The following is a 13600-nucleotide window of genomic DNA, read 5'->3' as shown; positions in this document are numbered from 1 at the left end:
TTTAACTTATATGCAGAGTACATCATGTGAAATGCTGAGCTGGATGAAGCACAAGCCTGAATCAAGATTGCCAGGAGAAATATCAATCACCTCAGATATGCAGATGACACCACACTTATGGCAGAAAGAGAAGAGGAACTAAGAGCCTCTTGATGAAAGTGAAAGAGGAGAGTGAAAAAGCTGACTTAAAACTCAACATTCAAAAAACGAAGATCATGGCATCTGGTCCCATCAGTTCAGTTCAGTTCATTTAAGTTGCTCAGTTGTGTCTGACTCTATACAACCCCATGGACTGCAGTGCACCAGGCTTCCCTGTCCATCACCAACTCCCGGAGCTTAATCAAACTCATGTCCATTAAGTCAGTGATGCCATTCAACCATCTCATCCTCAGTCATCCCCTTCTCCTGCCTTTAATCTTTGCCAGCATCAGGGTCTTTTCCGATCCTATCACTTAATGGCAAATAGAGAGGGAAACAATGGAAACAGTGACAGATTTTATTTTCTTGTGCTCCAAAATCACTGCAAAAGCTGACTGCAGTCACTAAATTCAAAACTCTCGCTCCTTGGAAGAAAAGCTATGACCAGCCTAGACAGCATATTAAAAAGCAGAGACATTGCCCAGAAAGATCCATCTGGTCAAAACTATGGTTTCTCCAGTAGTCATGTATTGATGTGAGAGTTGGACCATAAAGAAAGCTGAGTGCTGAAGAATTGATGCTTTTGATCTGTGGTGTTGGAGAAGACTCTTGAGAGTCCCTTGGGCTTCAAGGAGATCAAACCAGTCAATCCTAAAGGAAATCAAGTCTGAATATTCATTAGAAGGTCTAATACTGAAGCTGAAGCTCCAGTAGTTTGGCCACCTGATGCAAAGAACTGACTCATTGGAAAAAGACCCTGATGCTGAGAAAGATTGAACCCAGGAGGAGAAGGGGATGACGGAGCATGAGATGCTGCATGGCATCACTGACTGATGAACATGAGTTTGAGCAAGCTCCAGGAGTTGCTGATGGACAGGGAAGCCTGGTGTGCTGCAGTCCATGGGGTCATATAGAGTCGGACACGACTGAGTGACTGAACTGAACTGGAATGAACTTGGAAAACTATAGGACACTGATTGAAGAAACTGCGATGAAACAAACAAATGGAATGATATACTGTGCTCATGAAGTTAAAGGATTACTATCATTAAAATGAACACACTGCCTGGGGCAATCTACAGATTCAATGCAATCCCTATTGAAGTACCAATGGCATTTTTCACAAATCTAGAACAAATAATTGTTCATCTACCTTTGTAAACAAAATGACCTCATGCTGACCTATATATATTCAGGACCCACAGCTATAAAATAAAAAAATATGAAATTCCCTGGTGGTCCAGAATCCAGTGGTTAACTCTCGTTTCTTTTACTACCATGGGACAGGATTCGCTCCCTGGTTAGAGAATTAAGATCCCACAAGTTGTGCGGTGTGGCCATGAAAAACCCCCACAAAATACAAGAAGAAAATAGATATAAAATTTAAAAAATGTTTTAAGTAAAAAATAAAATAAAATATACAAATACATTTACATTTTAAAATGTTAAAACATTAAAATAAAAAATGCTTTGGCAGTGGCACTGATCATCATTCAAATCTTGGTTGTGGAGTCAGATGGCTCTCACATCAAATTCCTGCTTAACTGTAAACATGGGTAGGTCATTTCAGCATTTTGTAACCTTAGTTTGTTAATCTGTCAAATGACAAAAATAGTACAATTTAGTAATTAATGCAGTCCTTTATTTGAGGGAAAACAACCCATGAGTTAGGGGTACACAGTGTCTCACAAGCAGTGGAACACTCTTCCAGAGGGATTTTAGCAAGAATGGGTATTACATAACATTAGGAGAGGCAATGTAGAAATAGGGCATGATTGGCTAGGAGGTCAAGGATTTCCTGATAAGGCTAGTAGGTCTATTTTCTAGGGTAAGATAAGCTAGCAAAAGTTGAGTTGGAGGATTGTGATTAATGTATGTTAGGTTTCCTAGACAGTGAGGTGTTTCCTGTGAGTGTGGGCTGACATGGGTTTCAATTTGCTTGTGGGCCACTCTGGTTGCCACCATTTTGTGAGTCCCAATATGCAAATTTACCTTATCAGTGGGAAATGATGCCTGTCTCTTCTTTCAGATTTGTTATGAGGACAAAATAGCCATAAATATCCTGATTACTTTAAAGCTATAGGAATAAATGATATTAACAAAAAGAAGCCATAGGAATTTATTTTTATTAATCATCAGCACTTAGCCAATCTATGGTCTTGAAGGCTGCAAGTTAGTGAACCTGCCCTCTCTCTGAATTCTGGTTTACATCTGCAAGAATGTTGACTAACTGTCGCCCATTCATGACAGTCAGCTTATGGTTTGAGGAGTCATCATTCACTTGCATTAACTATTATTGACCTCTCTCCAACAATCTTTGATCTGTATCCTTGCTCAGTGTGTCTCAGATACTGCCTGTCATTTCGGGATCTGCTTCATGTTCAGTTCTAGGCCATTGCCCTCAAGTGTTTTCATATATCTGGTAACTCATCTGTCTCTAGCTGAGACAATATTTTCAGATATCTGTCAATCTTCAAGTAACTCCTTGATTGCACTCTTGTTCTGAGTCAAAGCAAGTTCCCCAACTAGATTCACAAAGTCCTTCTGGACTTTCAGTTCCGTTCAGTCACTCAGCTGTCCAACTCCTTGCGACCCCATGAATCTTAGCACGCCAGGCCACCCTGTCCATCACCGACTCCCGGAGTTTACTCAAACTCATGTCCATCGAGTCGGTGATGCCATCCAGCCATCTCATCTTCTGTCGTCCCCTTCTCCTCCTGCCCCCAATCCCTCCCAGCATCAGGGTCTTTTCCAATGAGTCAACTTTTCACATGAGGTGGCCAAAGTATTGGAGTTTCAGCTTCAGCATCAGTCCTTCCAATGAACACCCAGGACTGATCTCCTTTAGGATGGACTGGTTGGATCTCCTTGCAGTCCAAGAGACTCTCAAGAGTCTTCTCCAACACCACAGTTCAAAAGCATCAATTTTTCGGCACTCAGCTTTCTTCACAGTCCAACTCTCACATCCATACATGACCACTGGAAAAACCGTAGCCTTGACTAGATGGACCTTTGTTGGCAAAGTAATGTCTCTGCTTTTTAATATGCTGTCTAGGTTGGTCATAACTTTCCTTCCAAGGAGTAAGCGTCTTTTAATTTCATGGCTGCAATCACCATCTGCAGTGATTTTGGACCCCAAAAAAATAAAGTCTGACAGTGCTTCTACTGTCTCTCCATCTATTTCCCATGAAGTGATGGGACCAGATGCCATGATCTTAGTTTTCTGAATGTTGAGCTTTAAGCCAACTTTTTCACTCTCCTCTTTCACTTTCATCAAGAGACTTTTTAGTTCCTCTTCACTCTCTGCCATAAAGGTGGTGTCATCTGCATATCTGAGGTTATTGATATTTCTCCCAGCAATCTTGATTCCAGCTTGTGCTTCTTCCAGCCCAGCATTTCTCATGACGTACTCTGCATATAAGTTAAATAAGCAGGGTGACAATATACAGCCTTAACATACTCCTTTTCCTATTTGGAACCAGTCTGTTGGGCCATGTCCAGTTCTAACTGGTGCTTCCTGACCTGCATATAGGTTTCTCAAGAGATGGGTCAGGTGGTCTGGTATTCCCATCTCTTTCAGAATTTTCCACAGTTTATTGTGAACCACACAGTCAAAGGCTTTGGCATAGTCAATATAGCAGAAATAGATGTTTTTCTGGAACTCTCTTGCTTTTTCGATGATCCAGCGGATGTTGGCAGTTTGATCTCTGGTTCCTCTGCCTTTTCTAAACCCAGCTTGAACATCTGGAAGTTCATGGTTCACGTGTTGCTGAAGCCTGTCTTGGAGAATTTTGAGCATTACTTTACTAGTGTGTGAGATGAGTGCAATTGTGCGGTAGTTTGAGCATTCTTTGGGATTGCCTTTCTTAGTCATTGGAATGAAAACTGACCTTTTCCAGTCCTGTGGCCACTGCTGAGTTTTCCAAATTTGCTGGCATATTGAGTGCAGCACTTTCACAGCATCATCTTTCAGGATTTGAAATAGTTCAACTGGAATTCCATCATCTCCACTAGCTTTGTTCATAGTGATGCTTTTTAAGGCCCACTTGACTTCACATTCCAAGATGTCTGACTCTAGGTGAGTGATCACACCATCATGATTATCTGGGTCATGAAGATCTTTTTTGTACAGTTCTTCTGTGCATTCTTGCCAACTCTTCTTAATATCTTCTGCTTTTGTTAGTCCATACCATTTCTGTCCTTTATCGAGCCCATCTCTGCATGAAATATTCCCTTGGTATTTCTGATTTTCTTGAAGAGATCTCTAGTCTTTCCCATTCTGTTGTTTTCCTCTATTTCTTTGCATTGATCGCTGAGGAAGGCTTTCTTATCTTTCCTGGCTATTCTTTGGAACTCTGCATTCAAATGGGAATATCTTTCCTTTTCTCCTTTGCTTTTTGCTTCTCTTCTTTTCACAGCTATTTCTGAGGCCTCCTCAGACAACCATTTAGCCTTTTTGCATTTATTTTCCATGGGAATGGTCTTGATCCCTGTCTCCTGTACAATGTCATGAACCTCCATCAACAGTTCATCAGGCACTCTGTCTATCAGATCTAGTCCCTTAAATCTGTTTCTCATTTCAGCATGCTGTAAATAAGAACTGGCAGGCTCAAATAAATATTTTTTTTTAAAAAGGAAATGACTATCAGGAATTTCCCCAATGCAGCCAGCACGAAGCACACAGAGCCATTTCCGCCATGCCATGGGCACCACAGAAAGACAGTCTTAAATTCTGAGGACACTATGTCAAAATTAAAGAAAATAGTTGGACTGAGACTTCAATTGAGGGCTAATCCAAGGGAAAGAGGAGCCCAGGGTACCCATCTTGCAATACTCCTATATTTGTGTGTGTGTGGTTATGGTTCCCACCCAACTGTGTGCCTGTGTCCAACTCTTTTTGACCCCATGGACTATAGCACTTTAGGCTCCTCTGTCCATGGAATTTCCCAGGCAAGAATACTGGAGTGAGTTGTTATTTCCTCCTCCAAAGGATCTTCCTGACCCAGGGATCGAACCCATGTGTCCTGCATTGGCAGGCGGATTCTTTACCACTGCACCAGCTGGGAAGCCCATCCAAGTGACCAGATCTACGCTGTTGTTGTTGCTGTTCAGTCACTAAGTCTTGTCCAACTCTTTGAGACCACATGGACTGCAGCACGCCAGGCTTCCCTGTCCCTCACCATCTCCTGGAGTTTTCCCAAGCAGATCTAAAACAGATTTATATACCTCCAAAAGAGATTTATATCTCTAAAATGTAATAATTACAAAAATATCAGTTGGTATGTCACACATTTATTTACTGTTTTTCAAGTAAATTGCCTCGAGATGGATAAGTCTAATCTCAATAGTGAAAACTCCAAGTGGAGTTTTCTTCTACCAGGTTCTTAAATATGGTGAGAATATAATAGTTGGTAGAAGTTTGCTTCTTCTACATGGATGGTCCTTTTTTTTTTTTTCTGAGGCCTTAATTATTTTGGGAAGTTCTATAGATGGCTTCCTTGCATTTTATATTGCACATAATAATTGTCTCCCTGTCACTCTCACCATCACTGTAACATGTTGTGAAATGGCTATCATTCATGTTGTCATACAGTGCATTATCTTTGGGCTCTGTCTTGTGAAATGACTTGTAAAAGTGCTTCAGTTCACGTGAATAATCTGGAACTGGAACATGCTTCATATTCCTTTCTGAAATATGAGTGATGAATGGCTCAGAAGAAGCACTGCAAACAAGGCATTTTTCCATGTAGCACTGACAAAAATTCACTGGTTGAGGCCTAGATAATATTTCTGCACTACCTTCACTAGCCGGGCTTTTTAGTTTACGATGTCTCTGAAGTTTGGTCGGTTTTGCTACACTTGATTGCTCAGGGACACTTTGACTCTTTGGATAGGGTGGAGAAGTTTTGGTTGGCTTGACCAGACATTGTAGATTTGATGACCAAGTTGGTGTGATGGCCTTCCTTGGATAGGATGGACTGACCTGACGTGACCTGATATGCTTATGGGCGTGAGCCCGCCTATGTGCCTTTTTTGGACTGCGTGTTCTATGCAATTTTTCCTGGGGGAGTGATCCTAACTCTCTTTTGGAAGTTGATGACTTGGATGGGTTTTTTTGACTTGAAGGCCTGACTAACTTTTTTGCACTTGAAGGTGCAGAGGCTTTTTGTGGACTTGAGGGCCCACATGACTTATCTATACTAGATAGCACGGATTGTTTTTCTGGATTGCCGGGACCAGCAGTCAGTGATTTGTAGTCAGTGAATGATATTTTAGATGACGTGGATGATGCCTCAGTGTTGCCTTCTTTCTTGACCCTGAAAATACAGAAGATTTGGAGTATGACAATTAAAATCAGAAGAGTACTCCTGCTATCACTGGAAAACATGTACTATTGTGTCAGTTTAGACTTTTTTTTTTTTGACTCTAACAGGAAAATTGAACACAGTAAGAATTGGAGTGTGGTGAAAACCATGACCCAGGTTACAAATTTGAACTCATGTTGAATGCTTTTTCTTTTCCTTAATTTTACTATTTCAAACACAATAGATAATCATATAGTCATGTATGGAATGACACAAACTTGTTTCAAATCTACTGTTGAGAGAGAGAGAGAGAATTTTATCTATTCCAGAAATTAAACTTTTTATAAAAAAGTCACAAGTTGACATGCAACTGAGGCACAAATGTCACAACTTGTCACATAAAAAAGTCTTTAGACCAAATTGATTGTTTTCCTATCATATTTGCACCATGAAGTTTTGTAACCATGCATATTTATCCTCACAAGATTACTCTAAAACCAAAGGAATAGAACAGTGGTGTATTTGGTCACCAGTCATTGGATTGGGAAATTTTTAGGGACCCAGCATGTCAGAGCCAGCCTGATCCTCCTACATGAAAGGCACGGACTAGGGTCACTGAACACCATTAATAATTTTCCATGTTATTACATCTTAAAATGATAGATTATCCAAAATGCATTACTATCTTTGGAATGCAGAGACCCAACTCCTTCTCTCTCCCCTGAGAAGATTTTAATTCTGTCTTATTTAGATAGTCATTCCCTCTTTTTCTAGACTCAATTTAGAATGAATTTATCAGCCTGGGATTCAACTGAACCATGAATAGGAGATAGTTTTGGCTAAACTTGATAATGTACTTGAGATCAGTTAAGAGCTTTATCTAAGTGAACATATCTAACCCACAAGATGTTGGTAGCTCTTTTGAAGTCTAAAGTTAATGTTAAGTAATGATAACAACAGTGAACTTGTATACGTGTACGTGCATGCATGCGTGCAGGCACAGGCATGCATCCCCCCAACCCCTGCCCCTTGTATTTTTAATTCATAGGTGTAAGACTTACGTTGCTGCTTTGGGAGTTATAGTGAAGAACTGAGTGTGCACCCCTCACCCCACACCTTTTATTTTTAATTCAGAAGTGTAAGACTTACATTGTTGCTTTATGGGATTCCTCGCCCACACAGATATACTGAATAAAGAAATAACATCTGATAGTAAAGCCGATGATGAGGATAACAGTTAGGATAATGAGTAGACATCGCCTTATTCCCTGCATTCTGCCTTGCTTGGATTCAGCATGTGTAGATACTGTGAAAGAAAATGTATCATCAGAGCATGTGCTACGTAACCAAGTTTGCTTCCATTTTGATGGGGTTTTGTTACTATAGGTCAAAGTCAAATCTCATCATCAGTTATTTCTTTAAGCATGATAAGTGTCCACTGTCATTTTCCTCCCTCTGTCATGTCCCCAGCCAGCCACAGTCTAGAAGCCAAATCTTGGAGCTATCTCTGGCTAATCAGTATAATTACCTAGGTTACCCCACACTGTGGCTTGTTCAACTTATGACCTAGGTTTTTGAGTGTGTGAATGCACTTGAATGTTGATGTGTGTGTGAATGCATATGTTGGGAAAGAGGATGGTGCAAGGAAAAAACGTTCTTAAAACATAGTATGTGTTAGGTACCACGCTAGGTTAATTCACATAGAATTTTCTAGTTTGGCTTGTGGGAGTGGGGGCAGGGGTTGGTGGATTAGGTGGGGAAGGGGAATGCAAGGGGATAATATGGCTGTACTCTTTGTTTCTATGTTGTTTGGAATTTTTACATGGAAGTAAAACTCTCAGATGTTGTCCTAGAAATTCTCGAAGACCTACTCATAGTAACCTAGAAGAAGCAGCAGATTTCTTAAACACAGCTAGATTGTCTAAGTACTTGAATGTATTTAAAATAATAGATCATAATTTCTAGCTTTTAAGGTTAGGGACATACCTGCAGTAGCAGATCCATTGCTTTCGTTTTTATCTAAACAACTATTCGTCCAAATTGATAAAAGGAAGACATAAATGAAGAGATTCATGTCCAGGACCTTGTTGATAGGTTTCATGTGCCAAGGAAACTGCTGAATTTAACATGGCTCAGCTTGTTTTAGGGGGCTATGACTTCATAATCATTCTATGTCATGTCCTGACAGCATAATCTCACCATGGAGAGGCATGAACTCCTGTTACAAATATTATGAAAAGACTTTTAATCACTTACTTCTCCATTACATCAAATATTCTATCAAATTTGAATCAAAAAGTTTGAGACATTATTAAGCACAGAAGGCGGAGAAAATGGGTTAGCTCTAGATACTGAAGAACTATTTTACTTTATTAAATGTTAAGGAGGTACCTTACAGCCTTATAGTAGTTCTTGTGTGTTATAGAGGTCAAATCATCCTAGGGTATAAGTTTGTAGGAATTTTTCTTACTTCAGTTAAGATTCTGAATATCCCTCAAGCTTTTTATTGAGCTTTTATTGAGCTAAAGACTCTAGCTCTTTTTATTGAGATAAAGGCTTTCTTGCTAGTGAGTGACATGATGAGATCTCCATTTTAGAAAAACCCCTCTGGCTGTTGTGTGGGTACCAGAATCCTGGGGTTGAAGTAATTTAGACAATTAAAAGGCTGCTATGTCCAGCTGATAGAGGATGGTGGCTTGAAGCAGAGTGGTAAAGATGGAGAGTAATCAATGCATTTGAGGAGTTTTGATGTGGTTAGGACTTGAGGAAGGGCAGGCCATGGGGCATGAAGGAGAGAGAGGTAGCAAGGATGATTCATTGCTTCAACAAAAGCGTGTTGGATATCTATGAGACAGGAAGCCTTGTGTTAAGAAGGAGAATTCAAACAATCACAGCCCCTGCCTTTAAGACTTGGAAATCTAAAGGGAGAGATAGTCACGTAAATAAACAATCACTAAGTTATATAATGGGGCTTCCCTAGTAGCTCAGTTGGTGAAGAATCTGCCTGTAATGCAGGAGACCAAGGTTTGACTCCTAGGTCAGGAAGATCCCCTGGAGAAGGGATAGGTTACCCACTCCAGTATTCTTGGGCTTCCCTGGTAGCTAAGATGTTAAAGAATCTGCCTGTAATGTGGGAGACATGGGTTCAATCCCTCGGTTGGGAAGATCCCCTGGAGGAGGACATGGCAACCCACTCCAGTATTCTTGCCTGGAGAATCCTCATGGACAGAGGAGCCTGGCGGGCTGCAGTCCTGAGGGTCATAGAGTCAGACATGATTGAGCAACTAAGCAGCAGCACAGCACAGCACAGCAAAAGGTATATAATGGGCTTCCCAGGTGTCGCTAGTGGTAAAGAACTGCCTGCCAATGTAAGAGATGTGGGTTCAATCCGTAGGTCAGGAAGACTCCTGGAGGGGGGCACAGAAACCCACCCCAGTATTCCTGTCTGGAGAATCCCATGGACAGATGAGCCTGACCTTACAGTCTGTAAGGCCACACAGAGTAGGACACAACTGAAGTGACTTAGCATGCACATACCCTGGGTGTGTAATGTCATATGCAGGCTATGATGTCACAGGATACAGTGGCACAAGAGCATGCAAAAGGACTGTCTCTTCAAAGTGGCAGTCATGTATGGATGTGAGAGTTGGACTATAAAGAAAGTTGAGTGCCGAAGAATTGATGCTTTTGAACTGTGGTGTTGGAGAAGACTCTTGGGAGTCCCTTGGACAGCAAGGAGATCCAACCAGTCCATCCTAAAGATCAGTCCTAAATATTCATTGGAAGGGCTGGTGCTGAAGCTAAAACTCCAATACTTAGGCCACCTAATGTGAAGAACTGACTCATTGGAAAAGACCCTAATGCTGGGAAAGATTGAAGGTGGCAGGAGAAGGGGATGACAGAGTATGAGATAGTTGGATGGCATCACTGACTGAATGGACATAAGTTTGAGTAAACTCTGGGAGTTGGTGATGGACAGGGAAGCCTGGTGTGCTGCAGTCCATAGGGTCGCAAAGAGTTGGACATGACTGTGCGACTGAACTGACTGAATTTCAAATTGGGGACTCCTGGAGGAGATTACCCTTGATCTGATGTGGGGTTTTCTGTGTGTGTGTGTTTATTATTTTCTCTTTATTATTTTCTCTATGTAAGGTTGCACAGAGTCGGACACGACTGAAGTACTTAGTATGCACATATGCAGGGTGTGTAATGTCATATGCAGGCTGTGATGTCTTTATGTAGAGGATCATGTCATCTGGAAACAGTGAGTGTTTTGCTTCTTCTTTTCCAATCTGGATTCCTTTTATTTATTTTTTCTTCCCTGATTGCTGTGGCTAGGACTTCCAAAACTATGTTGAATAGTAGTGGTGGGAGTGGACAACTTGGCTTGTTCCTGATATTAGAGGAAATGATTTCAATTTTTCACCATTGAGGATAATGTTTGCTGTGGGTTTGCCATATATGGCTTTTACTATGTTGAGGTATGTTCCTTCTATACCTGCTTTCTGGAGAGTTTTGATCATAAATGGGTGTTGAATTTTCTCAAAGGTTTTCTCTGCATCTATTGAGATAATCTTATGGTTTTTAATCTTTCAATTTGTTGATATGGTGTATCACATTGACTGATTTGTGAATATTGAAGAATCCTTGCATCTCTGGGATAAAGCCCACTTGGTCATGATGTATGATCTTTTTAATATGTTCTTGGATACTGTTTGATAGCATTTTGTTGAGGATTTTTGCATCTATGTTCATCAGTGATAGTGGCCTGTAGTTTTCTTTTTTGGTGGCATCTTTGTCTGGTTTTGGTATTAGGGTGATGGTGGCCTCATAGAATGAGTTTGGGAGTTTACCTTTCTCCGCAATACTTGGGAAGAATTTGAGTAGGATAGGTGTTAGCTCTTCTCTAAATTTTTGGTGGAATTCACCTGTGAAGTCATCTGGTCCTCGGCTTTTGTTTGTTGGAAGAATTTTGATTACAGCTTTGACTTCTGTGCTTGTGATGGGTCTGTTAAGATCTTCTATTTCTTCCTGGTTCAGTTTTGGAAGGTTATACTTCTCTAAGAATTTGTCCATTTCTTCCAAGTTGTCCATTTTATTGGCATATAATTACTCATAGTAGTCTCTTATGATCTTTTGCATTTCTGTGTTGTCTGTTGTGATTTGTCCATTCTCATTTCTAAGTTTTATTGATTCAATTATTCTCTCTTTTTTTCTTGATGAGCCTGGCTAACTGTCTATTTTATCTATCTTCTCAGAAAACCAGCTTTTAGTTTTATTCGTCTTTATTATAGTCTCCTTCGTTTCTTTTTCACTTCTGCTCTGATTTTTGATTTCTTTCCTTCTACTAACTTTGGGATTCTTCTGTTCTTCTTTTTCTAGTTGCTCTAAGTGTAAAGTTAGGTTGTTTATTTGATATTTTTCTTGTTTCTTGAGGTAGGCTTGTATGGCTATGAACCTCCCTCTTAGCACTTCTTTTACCTAATCCCATAGGTTGTGGGTTGCTGTGTTTTCATTATCATTTGTTTCCATGCATTTTAAAATTTCTTCTGTGATCTATTGTTTATTCAGTAGTGTGAATAACTGAATAAACACTCCATGTTTGTGTTTTTTTAGATTCCCACCCCCCCCCCCCGTAGGTGACATCTAATCCTACTCCATTGTGATCAGAAAAGATGCTTGAAATGGTTTCAATTCTTAAAAATTTACCGAGGCTAGATTTACGGTCGAGGATGTGATCTATCCTGGAGGATGTTCAGTGTGCACTTGAGAAAAAGGTAAAATCTGTTGCTTTTTGGAGAAATGCTCCGTAGATATCGATTAAGTTTACCTGGTCCACTGTAGCATTTAAAGTTTGTGTTTCCTTGGTAATTTTGTGTTTGATTGATATATCCATAGGTGTGTGGGCTATTAAAGTCCCCCACTATTATTGTGTTACTGTTAATTTCCCCTTTCATAGTTGTTAGCATTAGCCTTACGTATTAAGGTGCTCCTATGTTGAGTGCATATATATTTATAATTGTTATATCTTCTTGGATTGATCCTTTGACCATTATGTAATATCCTTCTTTGTCTCTTATTACAGTCTTTATTTCAAAGTCTATTTTATCTGATATGAGTATTGCGACTCCTGCTTTCTTTTGGTCTCCATTTGCATGAAATATATTTTCCAGCTCTTCACTTTCAGTCTGTATGTGTCCCCAGGTTTCAGGTGGGTCTCTTGTAGACAGCATATATAGGGGTCATGTTTTTGTATCCATTCGGCCAGTCTTTGTATTTTGGTTGGAGCATTTAACCCACTTACATTTAACGTTCAGTTCAGTTCAGTTCATTCATTCAGTCATGTCCGACTCTTTGCAACCCCATGAATCACAGCATGCCAGGCCTCCCTGTGCATCATCAACTGCTGGAGTCTATCCAAACCTGTGTCCATCGAGTCGGTGATGCCATTTATGGATCTCATCCTCTGTCGTCCCCTTCTCCTCCTGCCCCCAATCCCTCCCAGCATCAGGGTCTTTTCCAATGAGTCAACTCTTCACATGAGGTGGCCAAAGTATTGGAGTTTCAGCTTCAGCATCAGTCCTTCCAATGAACACCCAGGACTGATCTCCTTTAAGGATGGACTGGTTGGATCTCTTGCAGTCCAAGAGACTCTCAAGAGTCCTTCTCCAACAGCGACAGTTAAAAGCATCAATACTTTCGGTCCTCAGCTTTCTGTCACAGTCCAACATCTCACATCCATACATGACCACGTGGAAAATCATAGCCTTCGATAGAGGACCTTTGTGTGGCAAAGTAATGTTCCCTTTTGTTTTTTCAATATGCTATCCAGTTGAGTCATAACTTTTCCTTCCAAGGAGCAAGCGTCTTTTAATTTCATGGCTGCATATCACATCTGGCAGGTGATTTTATGGAGCACCCAAATAATAAAGTCTACCTCCACTGTTGTCCCCATCTATTTGCCATGGAGTGATGGACCAGATGCCATCGAATTTAATTATGAATGTTGAGCTTTAGCCAACTTTTTCACTCTCCTCTTTCACTTTCATCAAGAGGCTCTTTAGTTCTTCTTCACTTTCTGTCATAAGGGTGGTGTCATCTGCATATCTGAGGTTATTGATATTTCTCCTGGCAATCTTGATTCCAGCTTGTGCTTC

At 40.5% G+C, this 13600-nt stretch overlaps 1 protein-coding gene across 1 annotated transcript; it reads right to left on the bottom strand.

Annotated features, from left to right (window-relative positions):
* Nucleotides 1–5602: 5602 nt before the first annotated feature.
* On the bottom strand, nucleotides 5603–8556 carry LOC122435404 (uncharacterized protein CXorf66 homolog). The gene is made up of 3 exons (XM_043459550.1): nucleotides 8430–8556; nucleotides 7593–7749; nucleotides 5603–6455 (listed from the first exon to the last, which is right to left on the bottom strand). The coding sequence occupies exons 1-3, from the start codon at nucleotides 8542–8544 to the stop codon at nucleotides 5603–5605; spliced, it is 1125 nt and encodes a 374-aa protein (XP_043315485.1). The 5' UTR covers nucleotides 8545–8556.
* Nucleotides 8557–13600: the final 5044 nt, after the last annotated feature.

Source organism: Cervus canadensis, chromosome X, assembly GCF_019320065.1.
Source record: "Cervus canadensis isolate Bull #8, Minnesota chromosome X, ASM1932006v1, whole genome shotgun sequence".
In the NCBI taxonomy this organism is placed as follows: Eukaryota; Metazoa; Chordata; class Mammalia; order Artiodactyla; family Cervidae; genus Cervus; species Cervus canadensis.
Note: the sequence above shows the minus strand (reverse complement) of the source record. Positions and strands in the feature narration are given on the sequence as shown.

Coding starts and splice junctions, on each gene's coding strand:
- LOC122435404 (XM_043459550.1), bottom strand. CDS start 8,544: ATGAAACCTATCAACAAGGTCCTGGACATGAATCTCTTCATTTATGTC. Junction 7,750..8,429: donor CAATGGATCTGCTACTGCAG/GTATGTCCCTAA, acceptor TTTCTTTCACAG/TATCTACACATGCTGAATCC. Junction 6,456..7,592: donor GAATCCCATAAAGCAACAAT/GTAAGTCTTACA, acceptor CTGTATTTTCAG/GGTCAAGAAAGAAGGCAACA.